Genomic DNA, 17,049 nt, shown 5'->3' on the forward strand with positions numbered 1-17,049 from the left:
GGAGGGTGTCGAGAGGATGGGACCAGACTCTTTTCAGTGGTGCCCAGCGACAGGACGCGAGGCAATGGGCACAAACTGAAACACAGACACTTCCATCTGAACATGAGGAAAAACTTTTTCACTGTAAGGGTGACAGAGCACTGGACCAGGTTGCCCAGAGAGGTTGTGGAGTCTCCTTCTCTGGAGATATTCAAAACGTGCCTGGATGCAGTCCTGTGCAATGTTCTCTAGGTGACCCTGCTTGAGCAGGGGGGTTGGACTAGATGATCTCCAGAGGTCCCTTCCAACCTCAGCGATTCTGTGATTCTGTGATTCTGTGATGTCTATGGAAACATTTCTGTACCTCTAAATAGATGCAGATACATGATATGATAATGGAGGCACCCTGAAAATTAGAGTTGTATTGACTCTGCTAAAGTTTTCTCTTCATTTAGTGAAATGTGATGTCATTGATACATATTTTTATCCAGTTTCTCTTAGAATACAAAACAATGTGCTCTTGTAGATCTAGCCAAAGTGCTTTAAGAAATCACTGCCCCAAATGTTTCTCACTACTCCTGAAGTTGGGAGGTATTCACCTTACAATTAAGACACCAAAATTGCTCATCTGAGCATTCTTGTTTTTCCTGAAACCAAAATGAATCACATCGACTTAAACTACTACTGAACTGGTTACAAGACGCCATCCTTATGTATTGTACCATGCACCTTCGAAGTTAAAAGTAAAATCTGAAGTGTAAAGATACGCCTATAGGAATTACTGATTCTTAACAGGCTCAATTCTGAATGCTGCTTGTAAATGAATACCTAGAACAAAGCAAGCAGATTATGCAGGATGAAGGCCTTTTCAAAAACACATTTAAGATGATGGAAACTTCATGATTACAGGCTGAAATACGTAACATTTACCATATGTAATTCCTTACTATTCTGGGGAGAGCTCCGCAGGCAGCCTATAGCTGGGTCAAGATATTCTGCATCTGTGCTTCTGCCAAATATAGTCACTGTTCCACTTATCAGCTGTCCTAAGTGAATCTATTGAGGCAGACCTTTTTTCTTTCCTCCTTCCTATTTCACAATGAGACTTGTAGCATCAAAGTGAAAAGCTTCTTAGAACTTAAGAAYAAATCACAGCTGGCTCTTCATTTTTTTTGTCTAAGCTGTGGTGTCACTGGGGGAAAAAAAAATACTGTGACAAATCATTTGTTTCACTTCTAATCAGCCCATACATTGTGAAATGCTGTAGTTACAGTCTTATCAGCAATTTTCACTCTACTATGTTTCCTTTCATTAAGTTATACAAAAAAGTTAAGACTATCCTGTTACACAGAATGACTAACTTACATTATTGCTACAATTGGACAATGTTTGTATTTAGGTTTATTACCATATAACACAATGGTAGAACAACAGTATAGTTTTAAATGAAGATTAAAGTATTTTAGTTGACCATCTAGCATTTCCAAGGAAATGTTTAGTAATTAACCATACTCATGCTTTTTCTGTGAGCTTGCATGTGGTCCATTTTTTTGATTTATGGATAATGTCCTGTATGAACTTTTATCTAGCTACGTGAAGTAACTTCTCAGAGAAGTTACTCAGTTTCAGGTTTCCTTCTTGGAATCTGCCAAAAACTAATCAAAATTTAAAGTGAATAAGCAATTGCCATTGCCTGATGAATGTTTTATTTGTTCCATCTTTTCTTTGTTGTCTTCAGCATTTGTGTAAAATGAACTGTGTTCATAAAATGCCTCACAACTACATTTGCTTCACACACATTGAATTTAGTGAAAAGTTGAGTCATATGATTGATGTTTCTTCACTCTTTGGAATTGCTTCTTTCTGCCATATTTCAGCAAGTTCTATTAAGAAAGTTAGCCATGTAGAAACTGTCACACTTTTACAGCCCCAAAAGCAAGCTCCTTTTAAAAGCCGAGATAAGCACACATTTCAGAAATATGTTTAGTTCTTTGTGTGTATTTCAAGACTCTAAAGTCCGTATCTTCCTTTGAAGACCAATCAGTGTAATATATTTTATTTACTCAATGTGTTCATGCATTGAGTCTGTTTTTAAAAGGCAGAGCATTATTTATTAAAGAAAAAAGAAAAAAAAGTAAAATTATTCCAGTGCTTAGTATGTTATTGTAAAGATCACAGTATGTGATGCTTTTGTGGAGTATCAGCCACTGTAGAACTGAGATTACATAATCTCTGATTCCCACCCTCGCAGTTAAGGGAGCAATTTGAAAAGGTGGAGCCAAAAGACTGAAAATCAAGGAAGCAAATGGAAGAATACGGTTCATCTTTTTATTTTTTAAGCTTATGGTCTTTGGTCAGTTCCACACTATTGGGATTTGAGTTCATGGGCTCTCAATATAGTAAACACTGACCACAAAAAAAACATTAAATGATGGTTGATGTGCCAGTCATTCTGGATGTCTCGGAATGCCTACAGTAATGGCTGCATCAGCCTAACTATGGTGTTTAATTTTACATACGAAGCAAATGCATTCAAGCTGTCCATGCTGAACTCCAGAATGGAGTGACTTTTGTTACCACAATTATCATTCACAACACTTTCAGATTCTGATTTTAAAGGATAATTTACCCAAGTAAAATAGTATTTCCACTTGGGTATGGTTCTGATACCACTTTAACCTCTACTGTAAGAAAACTAGAGAGGGAGAGCAAATCAGTCTGTCTTCACAGTAGCTTCTGGCTAGTTAGAGACAAATTTTGGGACTCAGTTCTGCTATGATCTGTCATGCCTGAGAACAGTTCTTACTTCATTAAGATCACTAAAAGTTTTGTCAAAAACTGTAATGGCTCAAGGCTGAGAACATATGTCATTAACACTGCCTTAGTATAGGGACCATGCCATTTCTTATGCACTGTACAACAGTAAGCATTTCAATATTCAGTAGTAAATAAACCCATTCCTTAAGAGAAATTTGACTAGTAAGACAGCTTAGTATATTCAATAGTGACTTCAACAGAACAAAGCCTAGGAATTATATTCATTCCACATTAGCAGAAGCTTTTTTTCCCAAAGCGTCCACAAATTACATCAGTGTGATCACCTTGTGCTGAGGATTTTAAGAATTTATAGCTTTAACTATGCTTTCGTTATTCATCTGAACACTAGTTGTCCAACTAATGCCACTGAACTTCTAAAAAGAGCTTCTATGCGTGGAGGTGTCACATGTCTCTGGAATGAAGTTTCTGACCTTTGTGACTGCCCAAGCAAACCAGATGGGGTTGTTTCCACAATATTCTGCAATGCTAATGGCCGGGAAAAAATGTGACTGGGCATCGCACCCAAAGAGAAATAGGAGGGAGAAGTATACTTTTAGATGGACTTTATCATTTTAAACATACGGTTGTATAAGGACTAACTCTAATCCTTTTAGTAAATCTTTTTTCGTGATTGTGCTCCTAAATACATTGTTTGTTTTTTTTTTCCTGGTGGTGCAATGTTGGCTKTTGGTATTACTTTTCAGATTACAAGTCCACTGGGACTTATACTTTGTATCTTGGGAAACTTCATTTCTTCTTTAATTTCTACAAGTATGAAATTTAGGCTGGCTTCTTCCTTTGTGCTGTTACGTATGTTGATGCATTGAAGCCAAGACTTCCATTTTATATGGTATTACATGACCTTTCAATTCATAAAGATTGTGGTCAGAAGAATTTTGAACATCTAGCTTGATCTTAACATAATATAAGACATTATATTTCATCCAGGATTAATCCCAATAAGCTGTGTTTGGCTAAAGTATTTCTTTCTGAATGGCCCTTGCTCTTGTTTGAAGACTTCAGAAGAAGGACAATGTACAACTCCCTCTCATCTGTGGCTTATGAATGGCTTATTTATTTTTTTGYATTTGTCATCAGTCTGCAGAAGTGAGCTCTTGTTAAGCATTTAGTAGTGCTAGTTTTCTACCTGTTGATTCTYGCTTCAGATACACTAGATAGTAATTTAGCATCTAATATAATACAAGCATACTTTGCTGCTGCATTCCAAAATTAGATCAGAAGTATTTATTGAACGTGCCTGCTTTTTCTGCAATGTTATTAACATTTTCTCTAGTAATAGAACTCCAGTAGCATGATAGAACTCAAGTTCCATAGTAGTGTTTCTTGAGTTCCTAATATATCTAAAACTGTAATTTTCCTTAACACTGCCTACCAATGATTTCCTTCCCTTTCCCAAAGAGGTCTAGACCTTCAAGTCAAGTTTTCTATACTTTATATTGATTTGTTACCTAGTCTCTGTTGTCCATTTGTTATAACTTTGTTAAAAAGAAAAAAAAAATCTGTTCTTCCTTTAGCAGCAGCAACAGGTTGTTAGCAAGTCTTGTTATTTTTGGAAATGTAGTTCAACTGAGCAATTAAAATAAGTTCTATTTTTTAAAGATATTTATCCTGGTATTTTTTCTCATAAGTTTTCTTTGACTTTATAGTAGCCCGGACTTTTAAGCATTGGGTGTAAAATATTAGCATAAGCATTATTTTCCTTTCCTATATTAATCATCTCCTTCACCTTATCATGTCAGCATCTGGAATAAAATCATCAGGCTAATTGTGCTGATAGTCATTCTAAGAGGGGGACTTGCTGAGTTGAAAAATTGCACATCTGTTTGAATAAATTGTACCAAGGAGATTTACTAAAAATATTTAGGTTTATTGCAGCAATAGAATAGAAAACATAAGAGTTTAGACAGGGACAGCTAAGTTGTTTTTCAAGCAATATGGAGCTAATATTTTCTGGAATCCTTCCTAAAAGCTCTCTGACTAGATTCTGATACTGTTATCCATATTTAATTAAATAAGGCTGGCTCAAATAATCAGATAGATCAAAGAGCTTGGACTTTGTGGAAAGTATAGCTAGCTAAAGACAATCAATGTGAAAGCACATAAAGCAAGATAAAAAAATAAAAGAAATAAGAGGAGAGGCAGTCGTGACATCTAAGAGAAGGAGGAGGTATGGGAAACTGTCTGCTCTGAAAATCCGTGGGGTTAATACAGCTAAATCATCTAGGTCCCAAGCACAGGATTGAATTACTGTAGTCTAATAAGTAACCATGCATCACCCAATCCCATGGTTACTGCTTGTATGTGTACTACATGCCCTAAAGGTACAGGATTTTTGAACTTCATTTAGTTCACAGTAAGAGAGAGGTAAGCCAAGTTACATTACTTAGCATTTTCTGCAATCTAAAAGTGTGCTGTGGGCAATTATTGAATCATCTGACTAATCCTAAATTGTTATTCGGCTGTGACTTGATCATATGCCTAATCCCAGAAGGATTTATTAAAAAAAAAGAAGCCTAAAGAGAAAAAAAAGGTTGGCACAGGAAAATCAGTTGCTTCAGAGAAAACAATCCTGTTTATAGATAAGGAGGTTCAGCTGGCCTCTGGTTAGTTTTACCGTTGTGTTATTATGTTTTTTTCTATATGGGATTAGAAATTGAGATTATACAGAATATATATTATGGAATTTTGCTACTGAAGTTAGTAAAGGAGAATTATTCTAGAAACATCTTATGACTTAATAGGATAGTTTGGAGAATATCAATTTATGATTTTTGCTTTGTTTTTTATCATTTAGGAGTGTAACCTGCATTACACGTTAAGTAGAACCTCCATTTCCTATGTAATCATTTATTCCCCTTTGTTGACTGCCAGTTTAAACTGGTATTTTCATACCACTGAGATAGAGGGGGTATGGGTGTGTGCACGCATGTGTGTGAAGTGAACACAAGGTTCACAAGAAATCTGGAAAGGGCTAGGTTGGTAAAGGATGTAGTGTGTCCTACAGAGCTTTAACTCAGAAACAGTCACTAAACAGTTCCAAAGCACCAACTTACTAAGAGTTCCCACCTGATTTATCATCAGCTATGAAATAAGTTGGCTTTTCAAAGGAACTGAGCATGGCTGGGGTACGGATTTTCACGCTGGGAACTGTGAAAAAGATTATGATCATAAATAGGTGAGTAAAGCCCACTAGAATACTTAAGTAAGGAAAGGAATAAGTTAAAACATTTTACTTAAACCATAGCGTTGGCTTTAGAAAACTTTAATGCAAATATGACAAAAGCATATAGTGATGGTAATTCAGAGTTTGGGAGATATTAGGATAATGCTGGTCCCAGGTTTCTGATGTTTACTGTTGTGGATGCTGTGTAAGAGCTTAACTGGAATAAAATGTATAAATAAATTAGGATCTGCAACTGTATGTATATTAGCATTTTTGAGTGTAGACATTTTAATGGGTGAAAAAAACTGTTTTGTATATATTCATTTTCTTTAGTCTTTCAGTGCAACTTCATATAAGTTTTAGAGAAATTACATTTCATCTTATGAGAAAAATTATTTTTTAATAAAGGTATGCGTCCTATCAGTAATGGAAATGATAGGCTGGGAGAATAAATGAGCTGAACTAGTTAGGCATGGGAATTAATTAGAATGAAAACCAGAGTCAAGGTTCAAATTTGGGTTTGATTTTACCAAAACTATACAAACAGTAATATGAGATTTGTCAAGCACTGTTAATCTTCTCTGTGAGTATCTTAGTCACTTAATGACTAACAGGGCTTCTGGTTTACCTTGCGTAGGGCTGATAAGAGAAGGTGCTCATTCTGCAAGTGAGTGTAGAAGGAGCTGGGCTGGAGAAGCAAAAAGGAACTGGATCAACAAGGGTGCATGGTCAAAGCGTGTTGAGGAGCTGGGATCAGATGTTGGGGATGTAGGGAAAAAGCATGCTTGTAAAAGGASCCTGTGAGGGGACAGGAAGGTAGAAGGTTCACCTTGGCCTGGGTAGAATGACAGACATCTCGGTGAAGGCGACCTTCAAAGAGCAGTCTTTCTGATGGTGATTGGCTATTGATTTGCAGTTGAATTTTTCTTAATGTGAAGTGATTCTGCATAACCTGTGGGTGGAAATTAGAGCCAAAAGAACTGAACAAAGCTTTACTAAAATCTTCTGAGAGGAGGGTTGTGTGTGCATGGGTGACATGATTGCTTGTTCCAAACCTGTTGAAATTGGTTGTCTTGGGTTATCTTTATTGAGTGCCACCAGGTCTGGTTCAGCTGTGTACTTGACAGCAGTAAAAGTGCTTGCTGTTTTATGGAGGGAAACGCATTGTTTCAGTTAAGCTCACAGGCTCACTTGCACAGCAGTTAAGTGGGGAAGGAGATAAAGTCTGCAACATGGGTCCTGCCTGTCTTAAAATGTATAGGTGTTTGTTAAGAAAGAGGTCCATCTATGCTAAAACAAGGCAAAACAAGGACCTTGTAAATTTTACATGACTTAGCAGGCCATTCTTCAATTCAATTGAATCTTAATCTTTATCTTAATTTGTGTGAAATCCAGCTTTCTGCTGTCTAGTTTTCACTAAAATTGAATTATATAACTTGAATTAAGAATCCAACTTTTTTCCTCATGAAGACAGGAATACAGAAAGAAGTTCCTTCCTTTCCTTCCTCCTTATATCAAGTATTTTAATGTAAAGAAGACATTTTAGATGTTTTGGCACAGAATGTCATGAATCAACCCATTTGCTATTATCTGCTGTCATTGCTGCTTTAGTTTTAGATAATTTTTTAATGGCATTGCTCCTATCAAAGACATTATTTATTTCCCATGTTCTCCTTTCCTGAACACAAGGCATGACCTATGGAACTTGCATTTAATTTAAAATGCCTTTTTTCCAATTTACGTGGAAAAATTTCCCAGTGAGATAACTCCTYCTTGCTGAAGAATTTATTGTCTCTAGCATTTAATAAGAAGTTTTGCTTATTAATGATTTATTTACCCCTGTTTGTGTTGTGAGAACTGCTGAAACACAAAAGAAATTGTAGTTCTTGTCCTAGTATGAGACAAGCATATAAAACACAGCTTTGAGTATGAAGCATGCACAGGTTGAAGCTGTTTTTTATAGAATACTTAGAATATATTCAAAAATATTTCTTATAGAAAGCTTCTGAGCCACTAATTGTTCAAAGATACTAATGTTACTTCAGATATGCTTTAACACGCATTCAGAGATTAAATGACCCTCTTGTCTGTTGTACAGCTGTAAATTTGTGCCCTTCCTCTCTAGAAAGTTCTTAAAGACCAYCTCGTCTCAGGACGTTTGGAATACAACTTCAGCAAAGTTTAGTACTAAGAAAACCAATAGCATTGGTGTTGTGGAGTTGTTTGGTATCTCCAAAGCTTTAACTTATTGATGCTTGCGTTGGATTTCAAATTGTGCTTAGATAGGTTAATGTCATCTGTAGGAGGAAGGTGGTGCACAGTAAGCTTCACTTATAACATATAATGCTTATAACTTATAATATATTAACTATTCCATAGGTACTTTCAGAGTGCCCTGAAATGGAGTAAAATGGAGTAAACTACCTCATACCTGGTGTGCATCAATATCCATATTCATACCATCTCACTCAGATACCTAAGTTGAAGGCCTTGTCATCTCAGGCTCCCTCTGTAATAAACAGAAATGGGACAGACATCTCCAAGAGATAAGGTGTTATAGCTAACGCTGGATCATACTCTGAAAGATGCCTCTACTTCCTCTGACTATAGACAGAGGCTATGGTCTGTACAGTAGGTGCTTAGCGTAGGTACTGTTACTCTGCAATGCGTCTAGGCCCAATTGTATCTGTTTGATGTTCTGCAAAGTCAGATCTTAACACACAGTGCATTATCCTTCTTGTGGAGATGATCTCTCAGGTTGGAGTATCAGACAGTGTTCTGATATTTTACGCTTTCTTGATGCCTCAATTTAGTTACCATTCCAGTTGCTCAAGATTTTAATGATGGGAAAAATTTTATTTAAAAAGAAAAAAAAAAAAGTTAATCTTCCACTTTTCAAACAGTAATCCCAGAAAGGCCTTGGAACATGTAATTTCTAAAAATAATAAAATCTCTCAGGAGAAATGGCAGTTTCTAAGTTTGTTTCACAGTGGGGGTTTTCTTTGCTTTTACAAGTTTCTTGCCTTAGGACTTTTCTTTTTCTTTTCCTTTTCAGCTTTCTCAGTAAGTCCTTTAGCCCAGCAGTTAAGTTGTGAATRAAGTTGCCCAGAGAAAGAAGCTGTTTACGCCCAAGTATATAGCTCAGAAAGCTGTCAAGAAATAAAAGATGGATCACATTCACCTGTCTCCCTCTGGATTTTTATCTAATGAGTTGGATGGAAAAAGAGGCACTTATCATTTTCTATTAAATTTTATATATATAAAAGTTATCTGGAACTGTTGTCCTAATTTGCTTTGATAAGAAGGGAAAAAGGGGTGCCATGCAGAAAAACCTGTAATCTCTTCAATCTTCAACAGCAAATTCCATATGCACATTGTTAAGCCTTTGGTGTACTGAATGGCTTAGGGGAATTTAAAACAAGTATTTATCTCCTTTTTTGTTAAAGATTTAGTTGTCTTTCAAAACTAATGTGGAATAAGTAAGCAAATCCTTTTTCTATCCTGAATAACTACACACTGGAGGTTTCTGAGATGAATGAGAATGAGAAGTTTCACCATTTTTTATAAATTTCATGACACCAATTGTAGAAAGTGTAATACTTCTGTATGTTGTATTTTCTAAATCTCTGTAACCAGGACTGGGACTGTTTTCTATTGAGAAATACTTTAACCAATGAAGCAAATATCTTTTTCTTTCTTTCTTACCTCTATTAAGCAAATCTATGTGAAGTAGTTACATGCACGGCTGGTGCAACCATACAGGCTTGTAAATGTGAATAGAAACCATATAACTCTACTAAACACCTGTGGAGCTGAACTGATCTTCCTGCTCATTATGGGCCATATGAAACCATGCTCATTTCGCTTCTTAATTTCAAGCAATTTTTGTAGCTTTAAGTGTGCAAAGCCAGCTGAGACTACTTAGCCATCTAAACCAAAATTTTTATATATCCAGTTTTAGCTACATGCTCTGTTCAGTCTAAACACTCTGTTGAATGAGAACAGCAGTTCTCAAAGCATGATCCATTTATAATCTGCAAGACCTTGATCAGTGAAACCACCTACCCTCAGATATGTGTTTAAGTCAAAGCTTTTTGTTAAGACTTTGCACTAAATTTAGAAAAATTTGGAGGATCAACATTGTGCCTGAACCCCTGAATATGTTACTAATTTAGACAGTTCAGATCTAATGGGTAAATGAGAGGGAATGAGAGAGATCAGATTGCCAAAATACCAAAGACCTGCTATGAGTAGTGAACAGGTTAAGTAGTGAAACCTGGTAAGAAATTCTTTTCCAGACCCAGATCTGTCATTGGAACTGGATATTTGGTCCAAATACATCATAAAGAAATCTCCTGATACCTCAAAGGAACGACCTACTGTGGGCCAGTGTCTGTACTGAATCTCTGCCTGCCTCTTTGCCTTGCTCCCAGTAGCATATCCGGGGGGAAATAAAATCCCTTCCTGCTCTCTTTCATATAATCTGTGGCAGCCTTGAAGATAAGATCCTACATTGGTCAGTCTTAGTGCAGCCTAGCTAATGAACATGTTGAGAAAAATGCAAGTCAAACTCTTCTCCCCTGAAGCTATGAAGTGAAGGGAAAAACAGGAGCACTCAAGGCTACAGGGGATGACTGTGACAGTCAAGCCTGGCTTTCTTCTCCCTCGAACATCTACATGCGTGCATACTCCTCATGTGCATGAGCTATATTGTGTTGTGCACCGGAACCTAACATAATCTCTAGCCTGGCACCGTGTTAACACTGTGGTACTGTGTTATAACAGTACTTAATGTGAATCCCAAAGATGGAAATTCATCAACTCATTTGTCATACCACGACTGATTTCCTAAATGAATTTATCTAATATCAATGTCTGCCTTGTGTATCCTATTTTGCCTCATTAGCCTATCAATAAGCAAAAAGGTATCAGTTCTTCTGTCAGTCCTCAGGATCTGAGTAAGCTGAATAAATTGAATTTCTAGCATCACATAAAGTGAACTCCAGATAGTTTTTATAGGTCTTCTCTCTCTCTTTTCATTCATTTTGAAGTGTGGGTGCTAGAATCATATWGCTGTAGCTGTTTCACCAAAGGCATGAACCATTTTCTATTCACACGTGAAGTTCTTTTTACCACAACTTTGTAGTAAGCCCATACTGATGCTCTTAGCTATTATAAATCTTCTTCTGAGTCATTGCTTTCCAAGCCATAATCTCCTTTCTGTCTTGAGTCTTAGATGTGTTATGCCTATTATATAGTAATATTAAGCCTATTTTATATTTAGATTATCACCATTTACACAGGTTATTTCAATCAATTGGCCACAGTCATCCATCTTCTTCATTTAAAAACTACTGTATCACTGAAAACTTTATCAGCAAAGATGAATCCTCTCGAGACAGTTTTGTTTAAAAACAAACCCACAGCAACAACATTTTGAGACTGATAAGCAAGCCAGGTTTGTTTTTTGTTTTGTACGTCTCATATTAATTCTGGATAATGGAAGCCTTTAAACTACAATAACATGATACAGGGTCAAATAACTTGAGTGCATCTAAGTATTCTGCAGCAGTCAACTAGCTTGATAGCTATATCAGACATAGTTTGCTTAGCAAAAAGTGTGTTGGCTTCACACCTTACGTGAAATTAAGGCATCAGTTATACTTTAACATGTTGTTCTTATTACTGTACATTTAACATATATGCCAGAATGAACAACTCCATCATTTTACTTGTGATTAACAAATCTACTCTTTTCTGGAGCATCACTTTTATTTTTTTTCCCCTGCTGAAATATTACTATTATCTCAGCAAATTTTCATTTCCTTGGCATTTCCCCAGATTTATGAGATTTTAGTAGAAGTTAGTTTAGTAGAATGTTGGTGTGTCAGAGCATGGTTCTCGGCAGGTTCCACTTAGAATCTTAGGTGGAACTTTATCTTAACAAAGGGGACATTACACATTTTAAAAGAAATTTTTTATATGATAAGCTTTCTGTACCATCTGCAGTGTCATTTAGAGGGATGAATCTTCTACTTCATTCCACAATGAGAGTTTTTATTTTCATCTTTTTGGAAAAGAGGAGGTAAATGGACTTTAATGCTCAAATCATGTCTTCAGTTCCATTGGTCATTTAAATTTAATTATATTTCATTCTCACTTTCCAACCTGCAATTTTGATGGTCACTGATATTTTTGCTTTTCACTTACATTTCCTGGGTTATTTTGTATTTTACAGATTTTTTATTCCTTAAACTAGGATAACTTCTTGTTTTTCCTTAAGGACCTGAATGTTAACTCATGCTTAAAATGTATTCAGATCATATATGTTGGTAAAGTATTTGAAGTCTTCAATAACAGTCTGTTTTACACTTCCAAATAAACACTGTAGATTGTGTTATCTTTTCACAACGTAAGCGTATGATAACATCATATTCTCCAGATCCAAAAAGTAACTGATTTTTAGTCAAGATTAAGTCTTTTTTGTCCATTAAACAAGACTGCAACACTAATTTATCTCAAATTAGTACAGATTTTCTAATCCTGTATTTAGATATCATTACTGTTTAGAAACTTTGAGGAATTTTTGTTACTAAGCATATAAAACAGCCAGTAAATATCTCTTGTGGTCAGCTATGATGCTGTGTTTGTCATCCTACGCAATATGAACAGATGATATTTTTCAACAGTTGCCTCTCTTTTTGCAGGCACAAGTTGTCCTTATAAGCAAGTATACCTGCCCTGTTTGTGCCTGTGCTTCATTGCCAAAATACAAGAACAGCCTTAAAGTGAAAGGCAGGATGAAATGCAGCTGAAAGATCATTTCTACCATCCATTTTGAATAACTTAAAAAAGCAAACAAGAACTGGAGCTATTAACATTTATTTTTTATAAAATTGCAAAAATATTTATCAGAACTATCCTTTCTTTGAGGCTATGTGAAGGATATGCATATGACAGTGAAACTGGTTAAATGTGCGTTTGTCATACTACAAGTTGAAAACTAAAGTCTAATTAATATTTTCTAGAAGCTGATCTGTCATAATAGTGCTTCTCTGATGACAGTGCAAATATTTAAAGGAAAACACTAGGGAAGTGGAACTTTGAAACCTCACTGGGGGGGATTAGATGAAAAAAAGTTCAAGTGTATTTAGCAAAACATGAGAGAGTTTTATTGCAGCTATGAATTTCATCAGATCATTTTGTGGTTCAGAATATCAATCAACATAAAAGGAATTCATAAAATTAATATCTCAAGGCAAATCCACGTATAATTAGAAGAGACTGTAAAATTGATAATTCTGTAAAATGTTCTACCAATGTTTGGCACTTCTTTAGGCAAACATTCTCATACCATGTGCCCTAGAAACCTAGAGGGTTTTTGCCCTAATTCATCATAGCTTTCATCATCATAATGTCCAAGCAGTACATCACAGCAAACATTGAAGAACACATTTCCACTAGTGTGCTAAACGAAAGAAAGCTTGATATTGCTGTTCTTAAAATGGAAATGGAGTCATAGATACTGAGTGGCTGCAACAGATCTACTGCTCAAACCTGGGTAGTAATTCATTTCAGTGGCAGACTACTACACTATTTTTAAAAGAGCAAGAAATTGGATGAAGTTAGTAGAGGGATGGCTTTTCATTTTCAAACTCCTTTGCAAGAACAAGAGTGTAAGCTCTATACTTCAACAGTAATTTTTTCATGGATTGTGTGGCTGCCCCATTTGAATATCTGTGTTCATCAGGCGTTGAAAAAGAAGTTCTTATCAAATACTGGATCTGCCTGGTCCAAACCTGAACAGTACTAGTCCTAAGCCTTTCCATCCTGAAGAGTGATACCTACTCTCCTACTGTAATGGGAGTCAAACAACTTCCACTTTTAATGTTCTTTTAGTACCAAAATGTTCTAAAATGAAACTTGGATGTGAAAAATTGCTTTAATGTAGGCTGGTGACAATCCATGTTCTCTCAATGAGGCAGGAGTTTGCATTAAGCTTTTATAACATGTCAGGTTGTTTTATGCCAAGTTGATTTTCTCATTGAAGATTAACCCATTCAGGTATCTTGTTCTCCTTTACAGTGCTTACAGTCTATTCTCTTGTTGTTCTCATTATAGTGACAACATCACAGACGAGTGTCATTTCCAAAGCCAGCCAACTTCAGAACTAATGGCACAGAAAACAAAAACTACAATGAGAAAGAGAGAAAAGATGGGAAAAAATGAAAAACAATGCCTTTGATATATAGCAAAAATACCTAAAAGCAACCAAAACTAACCTAATTGATAAACTCTGGCTTATTAAAGAGAGCGCTCTGTGCTACATTAACGTTTACTTACTTTGTTTTCAGTATACCTGTTCTATGTAAGCAAAAGCCTCTATAGTGGTTATGTTTTGTGAAATTAAGGGTGGAAGCCCTTAAGCCATTATAAATATTTTTATTTCTTCAGCATTCATATCAGTGAAAAATAGATCTACCTATACATTTCTAGAACATTTAGTAATGTGTAGTTGTTCCTGATTTTAAATTTTTCTTTTTTTTAATAAATTATGGGGAAACTTTTAATGTCCATTTTGTGTTTTGCTGTCTAGGTCACACAAAGCTTGCAAATGGACCTGCTACTCTTTTTTATGGCCCTAGTGGTAGCAGTACTTTGTGTGTAGTATTTTGAAAAGCTATCCTTCAATTTTGTTGTCTGTCCGTTCATGCATGCTGGTTATTACAGGCATCTGTCAGGCACTGAATTAAAAATGCAGGATAAAAGGTATATCAGGAATCAGACATTTATTCACATGTATAGTAGAAAGAAAAGTCTTCAGGTCCTTGAAACTGCATAGAAAACAAAGAGTAGATTAAAGAGGAATCCTCCTGCTACCCACTTTTTAGTTCTAATGTGATTTGCATTAAATACAAGTTACAATACTGTTAGTGTTCATTCTGTTTTAATTGCAAAGAGACAAAAGTGAGGTATGCTTATTCTTTAGGACTTCATAGCTTGCTTTATTTCAGGAGCATGTTGAATTGGAGCAGATTTACACAAAATGCAAGAAGCTAGCTGTGAGGACAGGAAATATTTATATACCAAAAGAAAACAAAGCCTTCAAATAGACTGAACCTATGAAATACTTGTATTCTGTGTTTGCTTCCATTTTCAAAGCAGACATCATCTTCATATACCTTCACCCCACTGGTGGGACAGAGGTTGGATCTGGCTTTTGGTGCTTCTATTTGACATTTCTACCTCCTCTTCTCCGGAGGATGCAGGAAACATCTGCTTGGGCAGCAAATGCTTCCCAAGCAACTGCAGGCTCCCTCCTGAACATGGTACTGAGCCAGTCCCAGCAGCAGCTGCTGCCACCTCCGCACAAGAGGAGTGTGTAGAAGAGGCCACTGGAGGCACATGCTCTTGTGCATGGCCTACCAGAGAGAAAGGAGTCAGTGCTGCAGTGGACAGAGGCAGAGGGCATGCAGTTTCCTTCCTCTAATGCTTTGTAATAGGCAACATATATAAATAACATAGCTCACAGCTCTATTACACACTGGACTAATATCTAGAAAGCTGCCTCTCAGAACACAAACATAAAGGAACAACCAAGATCCTGCCAAGACCATCACCTTGCAGACTTTTACAAGAAAAAAAGTCAACTACATTCTGAATTTCCTTCTAACACTTGAGATCACTTCTTTCTCTTTTATGAGATGGTCTTCAAGAAGAGGTATTAGAATTTGCAAGGCAGCAGGCTAATTATGTTGTTGTAAAATGCTAGCCTTGATGGCTGGCTGCACTCTTCTTTGGCACTGTAGAAGTTGTACAAGTAGTTCTCACTATGTTGGTAGGAAGTGGGTGCATAGCTCGAGGACAGATTATGGTCTTCATCTTGTAGGGCATGAAAACAATTGAGACTCTGTTGTCAAGAGCTGAGCTCTTTTTTGAGTGTTAACATGTTTTGGCAAGACATGCCAAAACTATACCTTATACTGAAAGACATTCATCCTTGAGCACCAGATAGGAATATGCAAAATGCACCAGCCACCAAGCAATTCATATTGTTCTTGCTATCTCCTCCATAACACAAAAGCCATTTTTTTCRAGTGAGTTCAGCACTTTTCTGTTGCTAAACAAGTGGTTATCCTTGAAGATGACATTACTTGTCCTCTGTGCTGGACAGTTATCACTAACAGAAAGTTGCAGTTACACATTTAAATTGAGTAATTAATGCTTTTTATCTTAAAATAAATGTCAATGAGTTTCATGCACAGTAATCATATCTTCATTTTCCATACACAAATACACTGTTGTAAAAAAATTTTAAATATTTGATATTGATTAAAGAACAATGCATTTTTAATTCAAGCTACTTTGAAATCAGTGAGACTTAGACATTTGAAAGATTCTTCTAGCTAGCATTCTTATACAAAAAAGAATAACTTTGTGCATCAGTTGATCTAACTCTATGTATGTGGGTCTCTTACTATCTATTTCTTGGTTTATGCGTTAGATTTTTTCATCTGGTCTTTGCCATGCATAATGAAAACATTCAGTGTTGTGGTGGGCATTGCCATCCCCGGGAACCTAGAGGAGGCTGTCTCTGACTCTGTTTCTTCTTTGTCAAGCAGATATTATTTTAAATTTCCGAACAACATATGTCAGCAAGTCTGGCCAAGTTATATTTGAAGCAAGATCTATTTGTATCCACTATGTGACTACCTGGTTTATCATTGATTTAATTGCTGCACTGCCCTTTGATCTCCTTTATGCTTTCAACGTCACTGTGGTAAGTACTAACTTTACTTTTTTAATTAACCTTTTTTTGAGATGGTTGGGGTTTTTTGCAGATCTGTTGACTAAAACTAAATGAACTAAAATATGTTGATGTGTAGTGTATTTTCACATTGGATGTTATGTGATGTAATTTTTTATGTTGATTTAACTATTGCAAGATTGGATGTCAAAGTGGCCATTCATTTACGTGAAAGCTACATATTTACCATTTTTCTCATTCAATTATCTTTAATTTGTAAACAGTTGCATTTATGTTAACTTCATTTATACTCAGTGTACCC

At 36.0% G+C, this 17,049-nt stretch overlaps 1 protein-coding gene across 1 annotated transcript in view; it reads left to right on the plus strand.

Annotated features, from left to right (window-relative positions):
* Window positions 1–17,049, plus strand: part of KCNH8 (potassium voltage-gated channel subfamily H member 8) — a 207,236-nt gene that overhangs the window by 111,254 nt on the left and 78,933 nt on the right. The window contains exon 6 of the mRNA XM_026078147.1: window positions 16,603–16,760. Coding sequence (XP_025933932.1) covers window positions 16,603–16,760 — 158 coding nt within the window. The remainder of the gene's footprint in view (window positions 1–16,602; window positions 16,761–17,049) is intronic.

The sequence above is a fragment of the Apteryx rowi genome, unplaced genomic scaffold, assembly GCF_003343035.1.
Source record: "Apteryx rowi isolate R43461 unplaced genomic scaffold, aptRow1 scaffold_470, whole genome shotgun sequence".
In the NCBI taxonomy this organism is placed as follows: domain Eukaryota; kingdom Metazoa; phylum Chordata; class Aves; order Apterygiformes; family Apterygidae; genus Apteryx; species Apteryx rowi.